The 27,585-nt window shown below is 43.1% G+C and overlaps 2 protein-coding genes across 2 annotated transcripts in view; both read right to left on the bottom strand.

The window, feature by feature from the left end:
- Window positions 1-6,315, bottom strand: part of GAREM2 (GRB2 associated regulator of MAPK1 subtype 2) — a 30,669-nt gene extending 24,354 nt beyond the window's left edge. The window contains exon 1 of the mRNA XM_026708512.2: window positions 5,942-6,315. Within this exon, the coding sequence (XP_026564297.1) occupies window positions 5,942-6,056 (115 nt within the window). The 5' untranslated portion in view covers window positions 6,057-6,315. The remainder of the gene's footprint in view (window positions 1-5,941) is intronic.
- Window positions 6,316-14,704: 8,389 nt separating this feature from the next.
- RAB10 (RAB10, member RAS oncogene family) overlaps window positions 14,705-27,585 on the bottom strand; it is a 33,139-nt gene continuing 20,258 nt past the window's right edge. The window contains exons 3-6 of the mRNA XM_026708428.2: window positions 25,909-26,047; window positions 20,213-20,302; window positions 19,317-19,418; window positions 14,705-16,912 (exon numbers count right to left, since the gene is read on the bottom strand). Of these exons, the coding sequence (XP_026564213.1) occupies window positions 16,829-16,912; window positions 19,317-19,418; window positions 20,213-20,302; window positions 25,909-26,047 (415 nt within the window). The 3' untranslated portion in view covers window positions 14,705-16,828. The remainder of the gene's footprint in view (window positions 16,913-19,316; window positions 19,419-20,212; window positions 20,303-25,908; window positions 26,048-27,585) is intronic.

Raw genomic sequence — 27,585 nt, 5'->3', positions numbered from 1 at the left:
ACTTGTTTTTTTCTTTGGAGGTAAGGCTCATTTCTGATAGGGGTGGCATCTTGGTCATGGCTGATAGGAGAACCACTTTCCTATTTGAGGCTGGGGAAAGAGGTATGTCCAAATTGCCCTTCTAATGTTACCTTTTATACAGCAACTTTGAGGGAGATGGGTGGTTCAGAAATGTGAAATATAAATAAGTAAATAAATTATTTGTGTCCCATTCATCTTTTGACTTGTTTATTCACATGGTTGTCCCCTGCCTCCTTCAAAATATCTGGGTCACATCAAAATAAACTATCATCAACAGTAAACAAACTCTCAACATTTTAATATAGTATTCAACATTAAAGTTCAAAATTGAAACAACTTTGCACTACATATATCTCAAGACCCAAATGCTTAACTGAATCCCCAGTTTTAACTGTTTCACTGAAATAATAAAAGTCTGAGTGCCATCTAGGGGTAGCATATTCCAGGACAGGGTCACCATTGCAAAAGTCTTCTTCCTGGCTTCCATGTCCTTAACATCTTGGACAAGACACCCAAAGCATGCCTTCCCACACTGTTCTTATTGTCTGTTTGGAGCAGAGAGTCATGTAAGTAATCTGGACTCAAGCATATACAGCTCTGAAGGGCAAAATCAGTATCTAGAATTGTAATCAAGAATGCACTGGGAGACAACAAGGCACCCACAATTTGGGTATAAAATACTAAAGCAACTTTTACCTATCTAACTGCAAGCTGCTGGCTGCATTCCATATCCACTTAAATATCCACATAGTCGTCAAAGGAAGCCCTGAGTAATCCAGTCTTAGGTAATGCCTTCTGGGTTCAGTTCCAAGTGGGGAAGAAAGACACTGGAAACATGGTGACTGCTTGGAAAGATGGTTTAATGGTGGACAGGATCACATGCCTTGGGTGAAGAAAAAAGGAAACGGGTTGAGATGCTAAGAGTCCCTTAGTTATATAACCTCTGTTGGGCCCCACCTCAGTGTTTCCTGTTCCTGTGTAAGAAATGTATCCAGTTGGCTGTCAGACTCCCAAGGGCGAGGGTCTTAGCTAACTTTGTAGGCGTTGTCTGGACCACATGGCTTCACCTAAGTGCTGGCTGATGCAATCTTCCCAGGCCAGGTGGTGAGATGGGCATAGGCCTTTATTATGTAGAATACTCTTGACTCAGGCCTTAATGGCCCGCACATTAACAAAGGTGGGGGTGAGCTTCTGAGGTGAATTTCTGCTTCTGAGTTTCTACTCTTTTTAGGGGAAATATTCTGTGTTTTTAATATTTCCTAGGATATTTCATTTTTCTAGGAGAGGGATGGATGCTAACTTCCTACAGTAACATGGACATAAGTTAATATCATTCGAAAGAGGCCTACAACTAACTGCACCTTATCCTTGAAAGTCAGCCTTAAGTCAGTCACTGTCTCAGCTCAACTCATCTCACAGAGCTGTTGTCGTGTGGAAAATAAGAGAAGAAAGATGTGTTGAATATGTTCACCGACTTGAGTTATTTGTAAAAACAATAAAGGTGAGATGCAAGTAAATAAACTAGGACAAGGGTCTTCAAACTTGGCAACTTTAAGGCTTGTGGACTTCAACTCTCAGACTCCAACATGACTGGAGGAGGAATCCTGGGAGTTGATGTCTACAAGTCTTAAAGCAGTCCAGTTTGAAGACCCCTGAACTAGGAGATCTATGGAAGCTGAGCAAAGGCCACAGGATCAAACCAGCTGATCCAGTAGGAGCTGTGTGTCCAGGAGAACCTGCAAGTCACAGACCTGCTCCATTAGAGGAGGCACAACCTCGAAACACAGACAGTGTAGTGGCCAGGCACAAAGTGGTGGTTTCTGAACTCCATCTATCTGGAATTGAGTTTCAACCTGACTCACCCCAGTCATTTCTCATTCATATCTCCTGCCTGGTCCAAAGCAGAGATATATTCAACTGGGTATCAACAGCATATTCATGATAATTTACCATAAACAGATCAATATTTTCTCTCTAACTTTCATATAGATATTAAACAACTGGGAAGAGTGTTTTGTGTCATCTTAAAAATTGAGCACAAATAATAGCATAAATTTCTACTTATAATGCCCTTCTTTATCACATGCACAAAATAATCCCATGTCGCCTGTCTGACGCCCCTAATGGAATGCTTTCTCTCCACCTTACCTATCTACACTATGCTTCCATCTGTTGTTTTCAAATTCTACTGCTCCATCTCCATGTGCTGTATTTCAGTTCCCATAATCTCTAAACAGTAAATACCAAAGTCCTTGTAACAGGGGGCACATACTTTCCTTCTCCTTTTCTTTCTATATCTCACTAAGAAAGTTAAGCAACACTGTAATGCATAGAAAGGGGTCTTTTGTTCTCATTATATAGGTTAATAAGGAAAAAAGTTGAGGGGAAGAGATTTGTGTCTTATTTTTACACATTCTGGTTAACTCATCATATATACCTACCGATCAAGAACTCTTCATTATACTGGTAAAAGATTCTGTGTCAGACATTTATTTAGGTTGTTTTTTTTTACAGGTGCTTAAGGTGCTTAAAAAGGATCCTGTTCTGCAATCTCCGTCCCTCCTTGGCCTTCTTGGATTCTGGCACCAGTTTCTCCCAACAGATTTATACTAATTCTTTCTTCACATTCAACAAAGCTGGAGCTCAGAGGCAGCAATAGGAGGGTGGGGGAGAGTGGGAGAGAGATGGAATGGAATGACAAAGCTCTTAGACAAAAGGCACCTTAGCCAGTCTTTAGATGCAAATCACACAAGGATAGGGCCTGAAAATCTGGCAGCTGGACAAGGGAAGAGAGGCCATTAGACTGAAAGGTTTTTCCTACCAAGCTTGAAGCTGAGCTATTTTACCCCTCCATCCCCAAAATGCACATAACGAAAAAGATACAAGTAAGTACATCATTCTTGAGATTCTAAGTTAACCCCAGAGGAAGCCTTGCAAAACTTTTCCAACCAACAAATTTTAGTAAAAGGAATAAGCTTTCACAAGCCGCTCCTCACTTCATCAGATTGTATTTATTTATTTGAAAAAAAATTATATAGCTGCCCTCCTCATAATAAACTCTGGGCAAACTCCCAAACAAAAATTACAATAAAACATAAAAACCAAATTAAAAATCTTTAAATTAAATGCACAAAAACAAAAACCTGGTTCCAAATGAAGTTTCTGACATACCAGTCACCTCATCTGATCCCAGCAATTTACTAGGTGGATAGGAAGGTAGAGGTTGCTGATCTTTAAAGGAAAGAGTGTTCCCTAGACTAAAAGTTGCCACAGAAAACACATACTTCCAAAATTGCAATATTTAAAGAAAGGGACTAGGAGCATGTCCATACTATCTAATCTGGTAGGACAGGGGGCCTCTAGGGAAAGGGGGCCCCTCAGATAACATGGCCCTATGCCACATAGGGCTTTAAAGGTGAGGACTAGCACCTTGAAATGTACCTTGAAAGAAACTGGAAACCATACAGAGTCAAATATGAAATATAATTTGGATGTAAGGGGCCAAAAGCTCAAAGCCACTCTGTTTTGCATGCAATGACTTTACTAATGTAGGATTCAAAGGTATTTATGATCTATATAATCAGACCTGTAATCAACCTGTCTTCCCCTCCCTTTCCCACTTGTCATCCCAATATAAATCCAACATCAGTCTAGCCACTCTACACATCTGATGACATTGCATGCATTTTCCTACAAAACGTATGCCTAATAAAATTTATTAAATGGAAAAGGTGATACTAGATTCCTTCTCATATTTTGCCACCATAAACTAGCACCTTTCTTTTCCTACAGTAAGTATCAAAACAGTACAGCGGGAGTAAGAAATCTGGTGTCCTCAAGCTGTTCTGGGATTACATCTCCGAGAATCCTTTGTCATTACTCATGCCAAGCTGGGGTTGACGGAAATTGAAGTAAAAACCAGCAAGATAATGTCTGGTGTCCATTAAACATACTATTCCCCAGAGCTGTTTCTCCATCACCTTTGTACATCTAACTTGAAAGAGGCCCATTAAAAAGTTGCTTTGAAGCTAAAATACTCCAGCTCCAGTATTTAGCCATGGCACCTGAAGTTTCACTGCCTGGTGATGAAAAAAACCAAAAACAATTCCAGCACTGAGTATTTTTCTTTCATACATTCTCAATGCATCAGGTCCTTACAGGGAATATGAGGAGCTTCCTTGCTTGTATAAATCTTTGCCTTTAAGCGGTCTACTACAGCATCTCTGAATAACTTATTCTGTTGGGGCGCTCCAATCACAGAGTTTGCATGTTTCCTTCTGCTTTATCAAACATTTTAAGGTGGAAAAACTATCTCAATGTAGAGAAATAATTTTCCAGCCTTCTTCAAAGGACCTTTTCTGCTGGATTCTTATAAGGTGATTATTTAGATCACCGTCAGGTTTAGCACAATACTCCGAATCTGCGCACCAAAAAAGCGAACAAGGAAAACACACAGCCCAACCAAGATCAAAGCTAATCAAGTTCTGCATATTGGTCTTCAGTTGATCTCCTTAATCAGGTTCCATAAATCCCAGGCTATTGGGTTTCATGAAGTAGAGCCAAGCCTGTCTGCAGCTTTCACCTTACACTGCACACTCATCATAAATGGAAGAGCTTTCCTGGATCAGGCAAAGGGCCCATCTCGTCTAACGTTTGGTGGCCACAGCGGTTAACCTAATGCACTTGATTGTATTCCCCGAGCGACAGCAGCCAAACCTCCAGGAACAGACCAGCCGGTTTTCCATTTCCTCTTGGTATTTGGAGAAGAGAGGGGGGGGTGGAGTTGCCAACTCAGGGCCGCTTCCTTAGGCTTTTCAGACAACCGAGGAGTTTGAAATGGGGGTAATACAGATAACCGAGTCATGCGAGGAGGGGGCTATTGTATACGTACCCTGCCCTCCCCCCCAATCCATTCACAGGAAAAATTGGGGAGAGCAGGGACGGAAGCAGGCTTCCCTTCTCATTAGTATTCAAAACGCCGTTCAAAGCCAAACTCCCTATTCTTCTCACGCTATACAAAACCCGAAGCCGGGCAGCTTGCCACCCCCTTCCCTTCCCTCGCTCCCTCCCCGGGGATCTGCAAAGCAATCCCTCCCCGCAACTGGGGGGAACAAAAGTGGGGCAAAGGAGAGGGCAAATCTCGGGAAAGAGAAATGAACGGAACGGGCACAAAATTGCCGTAAAACCAACCCTCCGATCCTGCAGCGCCTTTTTGCATCTGTACAAGAGACCACCTATGAACCCTACGGGAAGGGAGGGGGGAGAACCGGCCGCTAAAACAAAAAAGTCCAGCCACGAGTAAATTAATCGCTCAGCGTTTTCCAGGTACCAGGCTTCCCCTCGCCCCCCCACGTGCCGCCCCGGCAAAGCAGATCTGCACGCCAAATTGTCCGTGCAAAGCCCGCTTCACCTGTAACAGGAATCCCAGACAGGAATGCCGGGACTCCTCTTTCGGGAGGGAGGAAACCCGGACGGCGCTCGCAACGCCTAGGACGAGACAGGAGAGGCGGGGATGCTGGGGACGGTTCCTCTGCATCAGCCCCGCCGTCGAAATGCTGTACGCGACAGCAGTACAAAAGCCGTCCATTAATTTCTCTGGGGCTCGCGCCGGAGAATCCGCCTTGGGATCGCGCTGCCATCTGGATCAGCTTCACAGGAATAAAGAATCTAACGCACCTCGGCGAAGTTTTTGTTCGGCGTCCCTCCTCCACGCCGCTTTCTCTCAGCCGCTTGCTTCCCCGGTCCCCTCACGGTTTGACCGACAGCACCTCTCACCTTCCTTGCCTTGCTGACAAGCCAAATAACCTGGGGAGGCCCGGAAATCTCCCTTCAACCCTCGGCAACAATTCCCAACCGAAAGAAGAAGCCGGGCAGTCCCCTTCGCCCCCCCACCGCACCGCACCGCGAGCGAGAGACCCACCCGGGCCGGGGCGCACGAGGACGGGCAAGCGGCATTTGGCCACGATAAGGTCGAGCGGCAGCGGCGGGCCGGAGCTCCACGCCAGGCGGCCCAGAGCTGCCGCCAATCGCTCCATGCTGGCCGTCCGCCCCGTCGCCGCCACAGGAGCATCGCCCTCCACCTCGTCGCTCGCGCCGTTCAGAAGCAGCCGTAGCCGCAACAAGCGAAGCCCGGGGCGCTGCTCCTCCTCCTCATTTTCCGACGACCGCTGCGACACGCCGGGCAAGAGCAGCGTCGCCCGCCCCGTCCAGCAAGGCCTGCTCTTCCCGGCCAGGCACGGATTCTCGGCCAGCGGGGGACCAGGTGGCGCTCGCTCCGGCGGCTACATACCTCTCTCGGCTTGCCGGCTCGCTCGCTCGGCTGGAGGCCGGCCAGACCCGCCCACTGGAGGGCCCGCCGTGGACGCGCTCGCACCCCCCTTGCAGGCGCCCCTTGAATGGGTGAAGCGGCCGAGCCTCCGTTCTTTCTCTCCTCGACGTTTCTCTGGTTTCTCCACAGCAGCAGCCTCGCTTGTGCCTTGGAGCGGTCGGCTAAAGGCGGAACTCACGAGGGCTCCCAGAGGCAACCCGGCCAGGATAAATCAACCCATCAGCTCCGCAGTGGTTGAGAAGAAGGCTTTCCTCGCGCCAGCAAGTCTCTTAGGGCCGCCTATTTCTGAGTAGGCCTAACTGAATTGTGTGGGGCTAACTGGAGCAGGGTGGCTGGGGAATTCTGGGAGTTGAAGTCCTCCAAGGTTAAAATGGCCAACGTTGGAGACCCCTGTCCTGAAGGACTGTAGTGGCAGCCATCTGCAAAATGTCACCTGCGCACACAGGTGGGGCTGGACGTTGCTCCAAGCCTGTTATTTGCTACCATCTAACATGGATCTGTTTCTGCTTCCAAACATGGTCTGACATTTCCCTTACTCATCACCTTGACTGGAGCCAGGAGAACAGTCAAGTCAACCCATTGACTGTTCCTCTGGTTACTAGCTTCTCCAACCTTTTCACACCAGGGAAAATAAAGATGAAAGAAAGGGTGAGAAAAATACAGGTGGACAATACCTTCATAAGGACATCTGGTGACATTATGCAACCAGGTTCTCCATTTTAACAAACCTTAGGGCAGGACAGTTACCTGCAGAACAGCAGGTTGTCCTGCTCAGTCTCTGCCTCACAAGAGTCTGAAGGCCATAGGTAAAAAAAAAAAAAAAGTCAAGATGATGGCCATTGATTGAAGCCCCATCTATTTCTTTTTGTAAGGGTTGTACTATTATGGCCAACATCTTCACTTTTTTGACCACACTGTCCAAATAAGTCTGCTTGCAGGGGTGGGATTGTACCAGTTCGCACCTATTCGCTAGAACTGGTTGTTAACATTCTGAGCAGTTTGGAGAACCGGTTGTTAGAAGAAATTATTGGCCTAATCCTGTAAGGAAGGCAGGAAGGAAACATTCTGGTGTTGCTTACAGAAACTGCCTCTCCGTTAACCCTTATTACATTCTTGGCAGGACTAGACTTCCTGTCTCAGGAACTTCTCTGGAGTTTGTTTTTTTCCTCCTTCGTTGGTACTTTGCTTGTGTGGAGTGACCATTCAAAGTTACAATGCACTGAAAAAAGTGACATATGACCATTTTTCACACTTATGACTGTTGCAGCATCCCCACAGTCATGAGAGGCCAGGAAAGGAGATACGTGCCTCGATGTGAGTGATATTGAGTTGGCCACACCCAGCCAATAACATGACCACCAAGCCACATCCACCCAGTCACATGACCACCAGGCCACACCCGCCAACTAAGCCACACCCACAGAACCGGTTGTTAAAAAATTTGAATCCCACCCCTGCCTGCTTGTCTAGTATTTTATAGTATACAAAACAGTGGGCTGCTAAAACATGGCCTGGGAGAAGATAAAGCCAACATCATGTAGACCAGGGGTGCAGAACAGCTTTGCTGGCTGAGGAACTCTGGGAGTTGAAGTCCACAAGTCTTAAAGTTGCCAAGGTTGGACACCCGTGATGTAGACAGAGAGTCAATATGAGGTTGCCAGCCCAATCTGGTATCTCTAGAAAGGATTAATGATATGTGGAGGCTCTGTGATCAAGCAAAGATTTCATAAAAGCAAGCTGAAGATATGTGCTGATGATATGTGGTTTTTTTGTAATAGTCAATATTCTTAACCAGAATGTATGGGTATAATGCAACTATTTGCTAAGTAAGTGATTCAATTAATTTGAGATTCAATTAAAACGTTCAGTATATTTTCAGTAGGATTAATTTTATGAAGAATGGCATTTTGTGGTGTTTCCAAAAATTGTAAATGCTACGGAATTTGCAATAGAATATTTCTATTCATAGAAATTTTTAATTACAGAAGCAAATATTTTAAAATACTTATTTCAGAATTGTTTTAAAACAAATTCAAGATTTATATATACATACATATTTATCTAATTTAGAGGCTGCTCAACTCTAAATAACTGTAGATGGCTTATACTTTAAAAACAATAAATAATAAAAATTAAAAAAAAACAGATCATAGAAATCCAGAAGCAAGAAAGACAGAAGCAAATTTTTAAGTCCCCTTCCTGGATCACATTGTTCAATCAAAAGGACACACAAAAAGAACACACCCACTTTTCTTAAGTTTACCAGGACAAAACAATGCAAGAGTTCATCCTTCAAACAACCAGGCATTGTGCTATGAAAGGTTTTATAGATGATAACCAGCACCTCAAATAATATCCGGGTTATAATTTAATCGTAAATCGTAAGGCTGGAAGGGACCTTAGGTCTTCTAGTCTAACTTCCTAGGGCATGAGCCTGATACTATCCTGGACAAATGGTTGTCCAATATTTTCTTTAAAACTTCCAGTGATGGAGCATCCACATGATGGAGGCAAGCAATTCCATTAATCATTCTCACTGGCAAGAAATTCTGCATTTCCAGGTTGGTTCTCCCTCTGATGAGCTTCCACCCATTGCATCTTGTCTTCTCTTCTCATCTTGTCATGTGCCGTCCATCTCATCTTGATGACTTCTTACCCTTCCTACAGGTGCTATGGAGAATAAATCAATAGTCTCTTCCCTTTGACAGCCCTTCAAATATTGGAAGACTGTCTTGTAGACTAGTACTACTATCGTGAACATACCATGGTATGCCTATCACTGGTCATATTGCATTGCAGACCAGTTGTAGTTTCAAAGTGATCTTCAAAGATATCCCTGTGTATAGTGCAATGCAATAGTCCAGCCATGTGATTACTAGGCATCTGAAGTCCCTCTCAATTTAGAAACAGAGACAACTGGCACTTCAGATGATACTCTGCAAAGGTCCTCTTGACCACTTTGACAATCTTTTCTTTGAGCCCATTTTCTGTGAGCCCATTGTGCACCAATTGTAAATGGGGATGGGCAACCCCATGCTAGACTAAAAACAAATGTTCCTCGGAGTCAGTGAGCCTGAATATTCACAGAAATTTGATTTTGTCAAGATTTAATCTGGGCCTGTTCTTCCCAGAGCCATCCAACCTTGACACTCTATCTAAGGATTCAGCTGAATTGTCCAACAGAATGTTCTGGTAAATCAGGAAAAATTCCAAGTTTTTCCCTGAAACCTCATAGGGTTCAAAAGTCACTTGAGGTCAACCAATCAAATAGGTCTATCTCCCTAAAGGATGGGGTGATATGGAGCAAGTGGAAAGTCAACAGAGAGTGATCTGTCTTCTCTGTGAACCAATTATATTTCAAAGCCAGACCATGTTGCAGCTGTTCTGGGATTAAAAACAGATCCAAAATGTGACTGCTGGTGTGTTGGGTCTTTAATAATTTGGGATAGATCCATGGTTGCCATGCTTAAAGGAATCCCACATCAAATAACTTAGATTTTCATTATCAAAATGGTAAGTTTTTTTAAGAAGATGTGAGTTTAATATTCCTAATTCCAACTTCATCATTGTTTATATGTTTTGACATCTACTTTAATGTAACTAATTTCAAAAGCAATTTTCTTATTTGACCTTTTGATATCAGTAGGGAATTTCTATTATCTCCCCGGCATTAATCAGATGGTTTGGGGCTGGAAGTTTAAATTTTTTCATTTTCATGAAATATTGAGACATTGGACTAAGGTGGAGCGGGTGGGATGGCTCAGCAGTTAGACACTGAGCTTGTCGGCTTGAAAAACGACAGCCCAGATTCAAGACCCTGCATGACGGGTGAGCTCCCATTACTTCCCCAGCTGCTGCCCATCTAGCAGTTTCAAATTATGCAAATATGAGTAGACAAATAGGCACCACTTTGGTGGGAATGTAACTTTCTATATGCCTCATCATGCTGGTCACATAACCACAGAAATGTCTTCAGACAGCGCTGACTTCCTCAGCTAAGAAACAGATGAAAACAGTTTCCTAGAGTAGGAAACAATTGGACAGAAGAAACCTTTACCTAGAATAAGATGAGGTTGACAATTGCAGGATTTTTCTCCAGAATTGTTGGACAATAAGTGATATATTTTAAGTTTTAAAATCATATTTATTGCAAGAATTTGGACTAATTAAGTAGCTGAATAGAAATATATTCAATAAAAGCAGCATTTAAAATACAGTTTGAACCTGGCACATTGTTTGAAATTCTTAAATTGTGATTATTGGAAAATATTTTTATTCTAAATTTACAGGACTTTTTAGTCATTTTTTTTGAGAATTATTGTATTAGGTCGGTAAACTACAATTATGGAACAAAGGTTTGGAATGTCCCACTAATCATACTAATTATTGCAGAAAAATAAGGGAAATTATGCTGGGATTCATCCCCATTTCCTAGCTGAAGCATAATTACATTTTATTAACTTATTTTAAGGGACATGACCCTATAATGCCTCTTATCTTATCCCCAGCCCATTATGGAACGAACCTAGTATTGTATGTAGTAGTTGTGCTGTAAAATGGCTTAAAATTCCAGATGACTGTGCATCTGAGGAGCATGGGAAGAAGCTAAAGGAGCAAAGAATCATATTTTATCTGCAGTAATTAGGTGGTTATTTTTTCCCCTTTGGTAGGTGAAGCCAGACGGGAGGAGAAAGGAAGCTAGGAATTGCTCAATCACTGCCCTGAAGCTGTCCTGTATCACAGCTTCCAAGCACAGCAGCATTGCCCGAACATGCTGCCACGGTGCAATAAAGCTCAGTTGTGGGGTAGTGCAATTTATTTTGACATACTTTTCTGCTGACTCAAAAACATGATCATGAAGAGCCCTTATCCATACTCTAGGAAAACAGGTACATGTTCCTCTTTGGAATTAACTTACGTCTCGGTAGATCCAGCAGCTTGAGTTATTAATGCATTTGAGAATCATTGTTATGAAACATTTTATTCTGTACAGTTTGCATTTTTTTTAAAAAAAAGAGGGCTTTAACAGTCAACTATTTACACTGAAAAGCCCCCTTAAGCGTTGACTGCTCAGGAGAAATAGAAAACTACACTAACTATTCTCTGCAGCATCGTTATCTGGCTCCATTTAAAAGACAATGTGATCTTAGAAAAGTAAAATGTCCTTGACATTATCAAAGACATGACGGAGGGACAGACAGAAAGGAGGGAGATTGATCCAATCTTCCAGGAATACGCCTTTGAGAGAAGATCCCCTGATTTCTAAAATACCATTGCAGGATGGAACAAGGACATGACTTCGGGAATCCTCACCAAATTCCCTACAGTAGATCAACTCTGGGTTAACTTAAGTAGAGCAAATTCCAAGCCAGTGAAGAACCATCTAAAGTTGCACTGGGTGAATTTCAGTAATCATTTTCTCAACAGCCTTCAGTGACATCTAGTTCTTCTGAAACTACTGTTTCTTTTGTCAGCTTCTCCTCCCACACTATATTTGGTCCCATTTGGTTCTTTTCTGAAGAGTGTCTTTAATTCCTTTATGCAATTTGTTTCCAACATTCCATTGGATTGCAAAGAACAAAAATGGAGAGATTACAAATGAGAATGAGAAGACCAATCTTGTCTAGGCAAAGAGCCCCACAACTAATGGTATAGTACAGCAGCCCCCAACCTTCTGGGGCACCAAGGCTGGTTCCGTGTAGAGGTTTTTCTGTAGACCGGAGGGGGTATAGTTTCATGTGCTGCCTGCATCCCACAGATGGGGCTTCGCTTGTTTGTGCAGCCTGGTTTCTGCACGCCAAGAATTGGTGCCGGTCCATGGATCAGGGGCTGGGCACCTCTGGTGTAGTATATGAACCCCATATAGTAAGGTTGTAACATGGTTTATAGTGTAGCTTTGTATGTAATCCAGTCTTATAGGATTGAACTAACAATAGTTAAAACAATCTGATACAGTGCAATCTAAAAATTGAATCAGTATTATTTATAAATTAAAACTAGTCTCTCCATAAACTTTGCAAGGCTGGCAGTTTTGCAGAGCTTTTTACATTCAGTCTCTTTTGGAATGATGATTTTTCCAACTAGTGTGTATAAGCAAACTACATTGAATAGTTTGTATGCCAGCTAGCAAATTAAGCAATTGCAAGAACTGGAATTTGTACTGCAGAATAGTAGCTTTATGTTAACCATGTTGTTTTAAATAGTTTCCTCCTCCTTTAGCCCTTCTCTGAATTTCGGAAGGGTTGTACAATGTCATTAGAATAAACTGCAATTGTTTGAAATTTATTTAGATTTTCTAGAATGGAATAAACTGCTAAAAGGGCTTATTTAATATCTTCTTTTATCTGTAAGAAAATAGGGAATCAAATTACAAAATTCTCGTAGCAAATTTGTAGTTAGTTTTAATCAGGAGAGTAATATATAACTGCAGAGCACATGGCCTTATGGCTGGATTCAAGCAAAATGGGACCCTTGGTCTCTTCTCAAATGGAAGAGCAGCACCCTCTGCTGTTAAAGTGAATTCTGCTAAGTTTAAGAATATCCCTCAGTAATTCTGTTTGAGGCCAACCTGGTTACTTCCAAGTAAATATACCTGAGAACATGGCGTTACAGAAAACGAACTTGGAGAATGAACTTTCCTTTCACAAAAGGAAAAAATGAGAACAAAAAGAACACCAAGTAGCAGAAGAAAGCTGCTGCTCTCCACACAGAAAACCTCAACTGTTGCAATCTTCCAAGTAAATTACTGAGGGAGGTCATGGGAAAAATCAGACTCATTCTATGTTTCTGCTTGAGAATCCAGAGAGCTGCCACCAATGACTGGGATAGAACTATTTATGAACTGATATTCATAAATATATGTATAATAGATACAAGGCAAGAAAGATGAGTTAAGTTGTAGAATGAAGCAATAGAAATGGAAGTGAAGGTCTATTCAAAGTCTTGATAGAAGGTAGCTATCCAGTGCTTGCTGGGAGATACTAGCATTTTAAAAACTGTTACCGCTTTGTATGAAGACTATCTCTGTGGAAGTACTAGAAACAGAAAAAAATTGTGCTTAGAGCCAGGTGTGAAATCTCCAAGCAGATACTACAAGTAAATGTGGAGATATCAAAAGGTTCAACTTATGTTCCCTTAGCCATCGTGTTTTAGAGACCATCTTAACAGAACCCTATTCAGTCTCCAATCTTGTTTTCCCTGTTATCCATAACCCTTGCATCCATTATTATCACCCTTTCCAAGTTTTAGTTAATCCTTTCTCATCTAAGAAGCTATTGCAATATCTTGTTCTCATTACATGCTTAGCAATTGCTGGTATAGCTATCTATCACTCCAGCTGACTGAGCAAATTGAGGGAATTTTGGATTTATCATTGATAAAGTGAAGAAAGCTAAGCAGCCTCTTGTCCCACTGCACATAACAGAAAATCAGGAGCAGAACAAACACATTTGTTCCAGTCTTTCCATTTACACTAGAAAATTACCTTAGATGTATATCTAAAAGCTGGGAGGATTATTTATTTAATTCATATTGCTGCCTATTCGCTCATGGCGACTCAAGGCGGCTTATAGAATGTAAAACCAAGCCATGAAAGGCTTTATAAGTGTCAACCAGCACCTTGAATTATACCCGGAAGCAAACTGGCAACCAATGCAGCTTCCATAGGAGAGGTGATACATGTGCACACCGGGAACTGCACAAAACCATGCATTTTGCACGAACTGGAGCTTCCGGAGGTTCTTCAAGGGCAGCCCCACGTAGAGCACATTGCAATAATCAAGATGGGAAGTGACTAGGGCCTGAGTGACTGAGTAGGGACTGTTGGCCCAGGAAAGGGTGTAACTGGTGCACAACCCACAGTTGCACAAAGGCCCTCCTGGCCAAGACTGCCACCTGCTTGAGTTAATTAACTTTCAATTAACCCTCCCAACCAAGTTCCCACAACACAAGAGATCAAATTGAAGATATTTTATTTTAGTTACCAATTGTCCTTAAGATGCTATGTCTTTTCCACATTTAGTCTCAAACTCTGGGACGAGCGAATTATTTTCATGCTCTTGTTAAGAAAACTTCATGCATATATTCAGTTAACTATCTCAAGTCAAATGTGACTCAAGTAAGTCTTTCTGACATGACTAAACAAAAGGAGAGCCAGACTTTGTATTTTTAGCAATGAAATTTAAAACAAATCCTTTTCAGAATTGCGTAATAGTTTTTTCCCCTAGTACTTTAGCCCTTCTAGCAAGAAAAAGGCACACCCAGCAATGGTTTTATTTTGCCCGCTATTATATAAGTGATGGGACTTAGAAAATAAAAACCAAATCACATTATCAATATGAACAGAAATAGACCAGCTAGAAATATTTCAGTTTATTTAACTTGTTAAGTAGAGTATGATTTTTCATCTAGTAGTACCAGAGAGTGGACTGTTTTGATTAACTACCTGGTGCTTAATGAACACAGCTTTTACAAAGGTTCTTAAAGAGACTCATACAGGAGGGCCAAGCCCAAGGAAGCAAATAAAAAGCACACATTTTAAACAAAGATTATACAAAAAATTATGCACGCTCTATATTCCCTTTTTGATAATGTTAGAAAGTGCAGATCTGAAAAAGGTAACAATTTCTATTTACAACACTAATCAATACATCAATGTGAGGAACAGAACTGCATTGATTTGTCCCCTCAAGTCCCTGGTTTCTGCCTTTAACTTTAACAGCCAATCACCTGGGATTGATTAACAAACAGGATAGGAATCAATTCCCAAGCATAAGGGAAAGGAGACAGGAAATTATGAAACCAGATCACTAGAGTTCCAAACACTTTCATTTTATTAAAATTATTCAGCCTCATCAGCTGATTTAATTAGTAGAGGAAATTTCTCTAAAAACAAGTGCAAAAAGGCTCAGTCTCAAGCTTGTATCTGAGACTACATGAAGGAGGGGAAGAGGAAGAAGAGTTTGCCAGGAAACCCTTTTACAGACAGGCCAAGTGGTGAAAAGAATGACTCAGCAAGGCACCCAAATTCAACATGAGCCTCAAGATACAAGCCCTTGACCCCTGTTCCCAGTATTTTCAGAACTGAACAACACCTCTCTGTTGTTTAAATATAGGTGTCTAAATGACATTTCTAGCAGATCTAGAATGAGAGGCAAATGAGGAAATCAGAAAAGCAAGGCCCGTTCCTGTGTGGTCCCCAAAAGCAAAGCACACTTGCTTCCTTAAATAGAAAATTTAAAGTGGCATTTATGCTTAATATTCTTCAGTATTTGTTGAAAGAAGTTACAATTGCCCAGAGTTGTAAACAAGGGATTTTTTTATTGTGAAGAACTTAACACAGAAGGAAAACATTCTAGGGGTGTGATCATTCAAACTTACTTTCCCTCTTTCTCCCCACCCCACCCCACCCACATTTTAAATATTGACTAGGCTACTGAGTCACCTGCCTGGAGCAGCAAAGAAAACCAAATTCTTTATGAATGGCTGTAGATTTGGGAACCACATACACAAAGATTGAAGACAGCCACACCATCCTCCATAGAAAACTAGTGCATGCAATTAACTCTTCCATATCATAAACCCCAACAACTATGCAGGAAGGAAGGGAGAAATAGTAATTGGTCTGACAGCTGCTAGACAAAGGTTAGTAGATACTTCACGTTTTACCTCAGAAAGCTAGATTTGTGATCTGTACTTCGAATTAAATTTGGCAATCATACTGTATTGCCATCTCTTTAACACTTCACGCTATATATATATATATATAAAAAATAAAACCGGCATGCAGGCAAAAAAGGGGGGAGGGGGACTGCTAAAGAGAAAAAAAATGGCAGCAGGAACTGGTCAGAATTTAAACCAACAGGAAAAGAGACATTAAGCAGGTTGGAATAGCTTGCTCTAACCCCTTTGTCCTCAATCCTCTACATCAATCACAGTAAAGTCACCACAGTAGAATTTGATCTTCTGTCTTGCTTCCACCAGAACAGAAAAAAAAGTGGGGAGGGGGAGAACTAAAGTTCCTTTCCACATAAGGCACAGGACAAAATAAATCCCATTTACATACTCAAGGCGAATGAGTTTTTTGCTGATGCAAATATGGTGACTTAAGCACAGGGTTCATAATAAAACCCCACCGTTGTACAAAATAAACTGTTAATGCTAGGTTTTATTCTTCTACAGTTTGCAGACTGGAGCTGAAATGGTCGCTCTACATTTTAATGTTAAGACTGGGCTATAATACAACCAGCGTGTGGCATTGAGTTCAGCTGGTACATTAAAAATAACGTCAGACATGATTTTAATACAGTTTGTTTCAAGAAAATTATAGTCAGTGAGCTCTCCCTAACAGAAGAACAAAGAAAAAGGTGGAGCCATGTTAAGATGAGGAGAAAAATATTTAAGGTTAAAAATGGGCAAAGTGGTTTATTCCACAGCAAGAAGAGGAGGGGTGATGGGTGGTGCTTGGTGAGAGGAACACATTCAGCAGCACTTGGTCTTCCAGCCTGTCACACCACCTCCACTGCTGATATCTACATTTTCACTGTTGGGCTCTTTTACAGGGGTCTGCAATAAAGAAGCAATGTAAGAGTTAAGCCAAATTTCACAATCATAGGAGCCATATTCACTGTTCAGCAGAGCAACGAAGCTGAATCCACCATTAGTGCAGGTTGTCCTCAACTTACAACAGTTCATTTAGTGACCATTCAAACTTACACAATGGCACTGAAGAAAGTGACTTACGACCATTCTTCACAGTTATCACCTTTGAAGAATCCCCATGATCAAAATTCAGATGCTTGGCAACTGGTTCATACTTAGGACCATTGCTGTGTCCCAGGGTTATATGATCCTTTTGATAAGCAAAGTCAATGGGGAACCCAGATTGACTTTAACTGGGCTACTAACTTACCAACTGCAGTGATTCACTTAACAACTATGGCAAGACAGGTTGTAAAATGGGACAAAACTCACTTAACAAATGTCTCACTTAACAACAGAAGATTTGGGCCCAATTGTGGTCATAAGTCGAGGACTACCTGTAGTAATCAAGCAAAAAAATAACTGAAATTTAAGTTTTTAGGTACATAAAAACCAGACAAAGATAACTTTACTGAAATAATTAGTATTCAACTACATTCTAATTTTTATGGGACGTAGGAAAATGCCATTATTTTGTATCTGCTGTGTATCACCCCAACTCTGAAGTTAATCTATATTGGAGGAATAGTGTCATTACATACACGTAAATAATCTATTTATGTAGATTATACCAGGTTATTTGAGGAACTATCTCTTTGCAATTACATTTTACATATTTCAACGGGGATATGCTATGGGTGCTGTCTACTAAGGAGCTCCACCAGACAGCACAATAATGGTGTCACTTCTGCCCTCTAGAACAGGGGTCTTCAAACTTGACAGCTTTAAGACTTGTGGACTTCAACTCCCAGAATTCCTCCTCCAGTCCTGTTAGCTCAGGAATTCTGGGAGTTGAAGTCCACAAGTCTTAAACTTGCCGAGTTTGAAGATCCTTGCTCTAGAACATTATTTAACCCAGTCCTGTGGTGAGTTAGCCCCATCTCTGCTGGCCTTCTGGAATGCCCTTAAAATTTGATTCTTTTATCAACCTTGGAAGAGCATCCCATGGTGAACCTACGAAGTATCTGTACAGTCAAAGGTACAGTCCTGCAATGTCAGACTTTGTTTTTTAATGTGCATAATGTACATTTGAGTTTCAGTTTTTTGTCATTGTGTGTATACTGCAGTGGTGGTATTCTACCGTTTCAGCCTGGTTCTGCCAAGCCGGTAGCGGTGACGAGCAGCGGAGACTGAATCGGTTCTCTCTGCCGCTTTGCTGTTGGGCCCACCTGCCCGCCCGGGCTCCCATACTCACCTTTATCCTGTGAATTTGAAGCACAGATGCTTTGCACAGCACAAAAGAGTGCTGCGTGGCAGCTGCTGAACCGACTGGGAGAGTGCAGGTTTGCAGGAGGTGAGTTAGAATGCCTCTGCGCCTGAGCAACGTGTGTGTTTGGCACGTGCGCAAAGCGTGCCCACCAAGCCACACCCACTGAACCGGTGGTAAAAATATTTGAATCCCACCACTGGTATACTGCCCAAAGTCATCATCCGTGAAATGGGGAGTTATATAAATTTGTACATAAAGTAAATGTTAAACTTTAATATGGTTAACCTTGTGTATTATAATCCTGGTGGCTTACAAACAACAAAACAAAAAGGATAAAACCAACACAGAAATTCCTGGTGCCCCCTAAAGACAACTTCATATCTAATAGACAACTTTCTTGGGTTCATCTAACGCATTATTCCAAAGCTTTTATGAAAAACCATGCCTGCACTTTAATAAATAAATGAACATGTACTGTATTTTTTTACTCATTTGTTTAATTAGCTTTTCTTTATTTAGTTTTAGGACTTGTGGGGATAATCAGATCATGTTTTAGGTCATATTTATGCAGAAACATTGAGAATTGCGAAGGGTTCACAAACGTTTTCGTAACTTTTTTGGCAAAATTCATAGCCCCAATGACTTGGTCACTCCTTTTAGAGTAATGGGCTCAAACTCTTCCCAGAATGCAGACTTGGTTTCCCTTGCTCCTCAAGTTTTACCAATGAGATTCTAGTGTGCATGGTAGCTATGGGCTAGAGAGACTGATACTACTATTAAGTCAGGATCTCAAGCCATATTCAGTGTTTTAATGTTCCTGCTACCCCATTTAAGGAGAAACTTTCTGACAGTGAGAACAATCAACCAATGAAACAGCTTGCCCTCGGAAGTTGTGGGAGCGCCATCACTTGAAACTTTCAAGAAAAGATTGGACTGCCATTTGTCAGAAATGGTGTAGGGTCTCCCGTTTGGGCGGGGGGTTGGACTAGATGACCTACAAGGTCCCTTCCAACTCTGATTATCTGTTATCTGTTATTTTCTGCTAAAGATTGCAGTTACCTTTCGAAGAATGTCTTCTGCTAACGTGAGGAATGCCTTCTCAATGTTTATATTTGCTTTTGCACTAGTTTCGAAAAACCTAATACCATGCTCCCTTGCAATCTAGGCCAAAAGAGGAAAAAAAACTGTTAGGCTTGTTACAAATGCTTCTGGAAAATGCTACACATCAGCAAGTGTGAATTTGCTCAGACATACTGTCAAAAGCACACTTAAAAAAAAAATCCTAATCCAAACACATGAAAAGATGATTTCTAATATTAGCAGAACTTCTGGGTCTGTCCCAAAACATATGTAACAAAATAACACATTTTAAAAACATTTTAGCAAAACATAATTCGTATATTTACAATTCAAAATGCTAGTTAAATAATATAAAGGAATATAAAGATCTTAGGAATGTTCTCACATGAATATAAAGATTCTGAGAAAATAGACTTTTACTCAGTCATTTATAAAATTTTATACAGAAGAACACCATATTTCAGAGCTTTAAAAATCAAACCAACATTCCAAATTGGAGGAACCCCTCCAGCAATAAATGCAGATTTCTAGCAACAGGACTGTAAAGTATCTCATATTGTGACATTTTTTATCGATTAGAAGTTTTAAAATATTCAGACCATTGATTGCTAAAAAATTTCAGCAGTTTCTTATAAAGCAAGCAATGCATAAAATGGTAATGTTAACTTTTAAGATAAATACATTACAATTAACCCTATACCCAGCCCTATCAAAACAAATAATATGATCACATTAATTTAGCAGGATTCAGCCTCACTAAACACACCAATATCTTTTAGACACCAAAAGAATGCTGACCATTGGCCTAAAGGAAACTTTTACATTCCTCTATTATCTGTACTATCAATGGAGAAAATTACTGATGTGGTACTCACCTGTTCACCTTTCGCTTTAGGTACCACTCTTTTGTCATCCATATCACATTTGTTTCCTAAAAGCATTCTCTCCACATCTTCGTTAGCATGCTAGGGTGCAATCAGAGAATGATATTTTGTATTTCTGTACAGCATTCTATTAACCAGCCTATGAAATTTAAGCTCGGAGGGCATGAGTGAAATTTATAACCCTTTCCCTTTCATTTTTGGGGCTTGGGTGGTTGTTAATTTAAATAAAATAGGTAATTAAATCTAAAGATAAAAATCAGAAAATAATGGTACTCAATTATAAAGAATATAATAATATACACTAAAGTTATATAGACACTTTGCCAAGATGGATATACTTCAGATTATACTCTTTTATTGGGACAATACTGTGATCCTGTATGGTTCAAAACACATCTAGAATTGGTGAAATCCATGATATAATAAATTAATACGAACTGGAAAACAATGTGACTTGGAGATGACTGGATAGGATATTATATCTTAATTGCATCTGCATCAGGCTAAACGATGTACTATATTTTGGCTGGATAGTTCACTTAGTTTATTATAAATAAAGTTTATCCTGCCAAAACACAGTTCTAAAAGATAGTCCTATCAGCACCCCCTTAACAGTTACAAGCTATTAATCATGATTACGAAGTCTTAGTCTACAAGATCATTCCCCATTTATCCCACGTTGCTTTGAGATAATTGCTCAAGTCTTGGCCATCATTTTTGATTTATGATGCAAAATCTCCGAAAGTCCAACCTGAAAATTTACTAGTATGTAATATGTATGAGGAAAATGTTAGATTATTCACTCCCAAAAGCAAGATTGTCTCAAAGGATACTATTATGCCTAATATCTTTTCCATAGAGCTGTCTCGAGTGTCCAGGTTGGGAGGAGCTCCAGTCTCGGCTCTCACAGGCTGAGCTTGAGATTGAGGCATGCCTCTCACCATCACGTGGTCCTCCGGGCGCGCCCCAGTTTTTTGCTCAGCCTCGTGGCAGTCAGGCTGGTTTTCCTTTTGCTCCTGGTCGTTCTAGCACCTTGTGTTTTCTTTTTTTTTTTTGATCAACTTGGACTCTCAGACAGCGCAGGAAACTGAGGTTTGAGCTCCCTAGGGAGCCTTTTTCTTCTAAGGGGAATTGTTTCACTATCCTTTTAAGGGAGAATCCAGCGCTTCGAGCGCTGCCCCCTCCGATTGCTGCCTTTTCGCTCCGTGCGAAGCTGCATCGTTCTTTCCTGCCTGTTTTTGTTCTTTGGCCGTTTCCCCCCACAACGCCATCTAACCCAGGGAGATGCTTCCCTGCCTCTCCCAGGTACTTCTTTGTGGCCTCCGGGCCTTTTAACTTCTCCTGGGTGATAGCCGCCGCTGGGATTGCCTCGTCATTGCGCCCTCCATTTTGGGCTCCCTGTGGTGTCAGCCATCTTGGGAGTGGCAGGAGTCGCCGCCATCTTGTGTGTGGCCGCATGGCCGGGCGCCATTTTTCAGAGGCCTATAACAGGGTTTTTCTTAATGTTTTATAGGCAGACTCCGGACTGCCTATATCCTTGCCTGTTTGCACTTAGTTTCTATCAGGCTAACCAGGGTTAGTTGGCTCTGTAGCCCTTCCCCCAGCAGGCGAGTTAGCAGCTCTGCCATCCCCTTCCCGGTCCGTCCGGCAGGGGTAGCTGCCTGGCGTTCAACTTTTGGCTAATTGGCTTCTGGGCTAGGCCCTGCTGTGCAACAGCCTCCTATTTTAAATACAAAAATTTTTTTGATCAAAAGGGGGTGCGAAATGTGCGCTAGGATACCCGGCCTCTACGTAGGCCGCATCCAAACGTGCAACTGTCCGAGGACCCTTTACTTTAAAATTTTTGGTTGGTAGCCCCAGGGACGCCTGCCACTGCTCGAGGCCTACCTGCAGGCCGCATTGTGTTTGATTCCTGGGCAGATCCTTGGAATGTCCAAATCCCTGCTGGTACCTTGCAATCCTGCCTTGGTACTCCTCTAGATATAGGAGTCTACTGGCTACACAGTCTCTCCCCAGCAAGGGAGGTAGCAGCTCCGCCATCCCCCTTCCCCGGTCCGCCTGGCAGGGGCGGTTTTTTGGCGTCCATCTTTGGCAAATGGCTTCTGGGCTAGGCCCTACTTCTCAACAACGTGCAAAGCACCTCTGTTGCCCTTGACCTAGGGGGGTGCGAAACGAGTACTGGGTTTCCCGGCCCCTGCTTAGGCTGTGTCCAGCCTTGTTAATCACCTCACGTTAATCAAGAACTTTCCCTCCTTTCTCCTCTCCAGATGGCAGACGACAATGCATCTCGTGGCACTTCACTGAAGGCCAAGGCTAAGTCTCACCACCTGCGCAAACAAGCACAGGAAACATCCAAAGCCTCTCAAAGGGATGCCCTTAGGCGACACAGGGCCCTTGAAAAGGAGATTGACAGATGCTCTAAGGAGTCAAGCTCTGTGCCTCTGGACCCTTCCAATCCCACTCCCTCTACCTCCACCCATCCTCCCTCCTCCCCTGCTTCTGCCTCTTCATCGCAGCCTGGACAGGCCCCTGAGGCCACCTTCCCCCCCGCTGCTGCAGGTCTGCGCCCGGAGGAGCCTCACCCACCCCCCACGGTGGAAATCCCCGAAAATCTCAAACGAGCGATGGAGCTGGCCATCCGGCATGGGATAGCACAACAGTTTCAGCAGCTGACCGGTCTGGCCCCTAGGCCTGAGGCCCCCGAGGCTCGAGGATCAGCAACTTCGCATGGTCAGGTAGCTCCCCACGGGGACTTGACCCTGCCCTTGGAGATGGAGGAGATGGAGGCCCAGGAACTCGGGGACCCTACCCTCTTTGGGGACGAGGAGGATCTCGAATTGGGGTCTGTCGTAGACAGTGAACTCCTCTCGGGAGCAGGCCCCCCAGAAGGGGACATGTCGGAGGACGAGGGCCTCTCTCCAGGCCAGCCCGCGTTTCTGGGGCTGTTTAAACCACATCTATTTAGGTCCCTCCTGTTCAAGGCCAGGAATATCTCAGGCCTGAACCCTCCCCCCACCCAACCCAGCGGCATCGGGGTTCCTCCCGACTCCATTTTCTCCCAGCCTGTGGTGGAAACCGAAGTGATTCCTGTCCCACCCATATCCTCTGACATGGTCCCAAGGCAGCTAGCCTCCTCGGGCCTCCTCCTCCTCCCAACGCCCAGGACAAGCGGTTTTTCAATCTTGAACCGCAGTTCTCTACCTTGCTCGATCCCCCCTGTGGACGAGCCCGTAGTAGGTCTGGCCTCCCGCTCAACTCCCAGCGAGTCCCTCGAAGCTCTCCAGCCCAAGGACAAACGAGCTGAACTGGCCCTGCGCCGCGCTCATCTCTCTGATGCCTGGGCGGTCAGGGCCTCCACGGCCGCGTCTTTTTTCACCAGAACCTCCATCAAGTGGCTCCAGCAGCTCAAGCAGCACGTCCCCGCAGCTAATCTCAGAGCGCACCAGGATATTGCCAAGATCCTGGCCGCAGCCGAGTTCTCTGCAGACGCCACCTTCCAGGCTGCAAAATTCTCCACCAGGGCCATCTCGTCCCAGGTTACTGCCCGTCGCCTTCTCTGGCTCCGCCACTGGCAGGCGGACGTAAAAACAAGGCTAAGCTAGCATCAGCCCCATCTCTGGGGGAAGGTATTTGGACCGGTTCTCGACCCATTCCTGGCCGAGACCCGCAACAAGCGCAAATATCTCCCTTCTCTTGCTAGGAGGTCTGATTTCAGAGGTTCCTCTCCCTCTTCTCGCCAAGGTTCTTCCCGCTCTTCCTCCTTCCCCAGGTACTACCAATCATCTCCCTACAGGCCTCCTGACCGATCGGAACCAGACAGGTCCGGAGGCACCTCGTCCAGGAAGCCCTCCCGGGATCCGGGAGAGGTTCGTTCCGTGCTCCCGATAATGCAGTCGCCCCCAGGTGGCTGCCCCTCCCAAAAAAGAAAGAAAGAAAGAAAGAAACAAGTATAAAAACGAGGAGAAGGAGAGCGAGAAAGCCTCCTCTTCAGGCTTCTCGCCTAGTCTGGCTCCACTCTGACACTTAACTCCTGCAAAATCTCTTTCTCTTCAGCCTTGCCCAAACCGTTGGGGAAGCCTAATCCTCATATCTGCCTTACCTCTCCATACCAAGACTCCCGGTAGACCATACGGCTCCCGGACGCAGGCTCATAGTCTGGAGCACCCTTGTCCTCCTCACCTTGCCCCAGGGCATCTGGCTGGCAACACATTTATCCCCACCCCATGTTAGCTGGGGTTCCTTCTCTGGGCCCCGCCCACAGCCTCATAATCCAGATACACGGACCCCTTGCCCTGGTCCTCACTACTACCCTTAGTTCCCTCTGGGGCGGTCCTCGGTCAGTTGGCTCTTGAGCAGGGCCGACCGCCTCGCTCTGGGCGGAACCAAACTTGGTCCCCACTAGCACAGGTCACAGTTTGGGAACTCCTTACGTCTCCCCTCCATCACTCTGACCTGGAGTTCTCTCAGGGGGTTCCCAACAGGGTCTATCCCATAACACCCTAGGGCGTCCCATCGCCACCCTCGCAACGGTGACCCTCCGGTTATTGAGGGCGCCTCCCCTCACTCTGGCTAGGTCTTCTCAGGGGAACTTCCATCCTCGCCTCTGCCCGGGCTCCTCGTGCCGGGTCCCTAACAAGGTTTTGGCCGCTCTACCTAGTCTCCTTGCCCCACGGTCTCAGTAAGCATCCGTGGCATCCCCGGCAGGGCTACCTTTAGACAGCCCCGTCTCCTTCATCAGGCCCTCTCGTTGAGGCATTCCAACCTCCGAGGGGTTCTCCTGTTGGGCGTGCCCTCCAGCGGGTCATCAGGGTTCCAGGAGAGGTCCCATTCCAGACGGGAGCCCGCCCGCAGGACTAGCCAAGCTTTGGTATGTCCCAACCTGGACACTCGAGACAGCTCTATGGAAAAGGGCGTTGGTTCTTACCTGATACGCTTCTTTTCGTAGAGCTGTTGAGAGTGTCCAGCCCCACCCGTAGGCCGTCTGGTGGGAAACCCTGCTGTTCGACCGAGCAAACTAATATTTTTTTCCTGAGTAAGATGAGAACAGGACCTTCCTTCTCGTCTTCGCAAAACTGGGGCGCGCCCGGAGGACCACGTGATGGTGAGAGGCATGCCTCAATCTCAAGCTCAGCCTGTGAGAGCCGAGACTGGAGCTCCTCCCAACCTGGACACTCTCAACAGCTCTACGAAAAGAAGCGTATCAGGTAAGAACCAACGCCCCTTTTCAGAACCAAGATTGGCCTATGATAGATTGTAAAAAAATATTTTCTTTACCCTTCCATACCTGATTATGGCAACATCCCCCTTATTCCCATTTCCTCTTGATTTGACTGTTTTAGTATCTTAAAGTTAGTTATCTTGAGAAACAAAATGGCATATAAATGAATTAAGTACCATACATGATATAATTAATTCTTACATATCTAAAGTCTGTAAAACACAACAACAAAATAATGCTGACACATTCTGTATAAATACTCAAATTTTAGCCAGATGGCATTTAAATCCTCTGGGATCATGTATAGTGTCAAATTCTTTTCAATTCTTCTGTAATAAGCAGGCATCTATCTAAACACATCAGGACCACATTTCTCCCCCCAAAAAGATGCAAAGTCAAGAATGAAAAGGTATTTAGTTAATCTCTTTGCAAGCATTACTTTTGCACCAACCCACACTAAACTGCTTACCTCATCTATGTTTCTAAGCCATTTGCTGATGTTTTCAAAGCTTTTGGCATTGGTGATATCATACACTAGCATGATTCCCATGGCACCTCTGTAGTAGGAGGTGGTGATGGTATGGAATCGTTCTTGTCCTGCTGTGTCCCTGTAAAGAAAAACAATGAAACATTGAAGAATCTAACAAAAAGGGTGAAAAATATTGGTAGGGGGGAAAATGGATAACCAAAATCAATCATAACACCTAGATCATTTTCAGTTTTGACACTCTTCTGTAGAAATATCTCATACAACGTATTTATTTATTTATCCAATTTTTATGGCTGCTCATGTAACAACAACCAACTCATGTGTGTGTGTGTGTCTGTGTGTGTGTGTTTGTGTGTAGAAAGATCGCAAAAAGGGGCAAAACCCACTTAACAATTTTCTTGCTTAGCAATGGAAATTTTGAGCTCAAGTGTGTTGCCTGTACTTTGTACAACTGATGCAGTAACTGCTGCAATAAAAAATTTTCCCACTTACCAAAATATATTCCAATCTCCTAATATAATTTTAAAAAATAGTTTACAACTTGAGAAGATGTTTTATGAGCTATAACTCCTCATACAAATACAGATTTTTACTAGTCTATTCCTTCATGCAATTTGTAGAGCTATTCGCTGAAATACAAGGTAGGCTTTCTTGCACTGAAGCGAACTATCTTGAAAACTATCTAGAACGTTTTTCTACAATTCCAAGTAATGTTTTCCCTTTTTAAAAAGGAATGAAGTGACATTTAAATTAGCTTATGCTCTCTACCTAGTTTAGATATCGCAAATTGTGCTGGCCACTAATTTTAATAATGGAAAAACAAGATGATTAATTTACAATCATGAGAATTCCAGAATTATTGGAAGTGTGTCTTCATAACTATTTAAAACTAAATGTCAATGCTCTGTTAACATTTTGTTCCATATGTCAAATCTGTTTCTTTTATCAGTATTGGCCTGAGGTGAGATGGCCAGCAAAAAATAAATAAATAAATAAATAAAAACAGGCAAGTAAGTACAATTCATTGAAACTGTACTCTAGAGAACCAATGTAGTACCATGGAAACTCACTCAATTAGTTTGGGCTAGTCTCAGCTCAATCATTTAGATTGCTGTGGGAGGAAAATTATAAAGGAAACTTGGAGGATGAAGTAGGTTATAGACTGCCTTAAGCTTCAAGGAGAAAGATGGAATACAGGTTTAACAAAAACTAATCCAAATGCCAGTCCCAATGACTGTTATTAAGCAAGGAACTACCTGTAAATTTAACTAATAGACCTTTATGCAAATAGTGTATATTTTCCTAAAAACAACTTTTGTCAAACATTCCTCCTATCACAAACCTTATTTTGTATCTTAAAAATTTAAAGAGAAATAAAATACAATTAAATTTAAAGAAAAGTAATGTCCTTGAATAAGTAACATCAGCTGGAATAAGTATGTAGTGAGAATTTTTTCCCCTTTGCACATACGTCTTTAAAGTTAAAGAAAGAGTTCACTCTAAACCATAGGTGTCAAGCTCACATCATCATGTGATGAATCGGGACTTTTTTTCCCTTCGCTAAACCAGGCGGGGCAGGGCCAGCACGTGACACATCCGGCCCACGGGCTGTGAGTTTGACACCCCTGCTCTAAGCAATTAACCATTGTTTAATAG

This window comes from Pseudonaja textilis, chromosome 1 (genome assembly GCF_049901715.1).
Source record: "Pseudonaja textilis isolate UNSWEBS1 chromosome 1, rPseTex1.2, whole genome shotgun sequence".
Taxonomy (NCBI): domain Eukaryota; kingdom Metazoa; phylum Chordata; class Lepidosauria; order Squamata; family Elapidae; genus Pseudonaja; species Pseudonaja textilis.
Note: the sequence above shows the minus strand (reverse complement) of the source record. Positions and strands in the feature narration are given on the sequence as shown.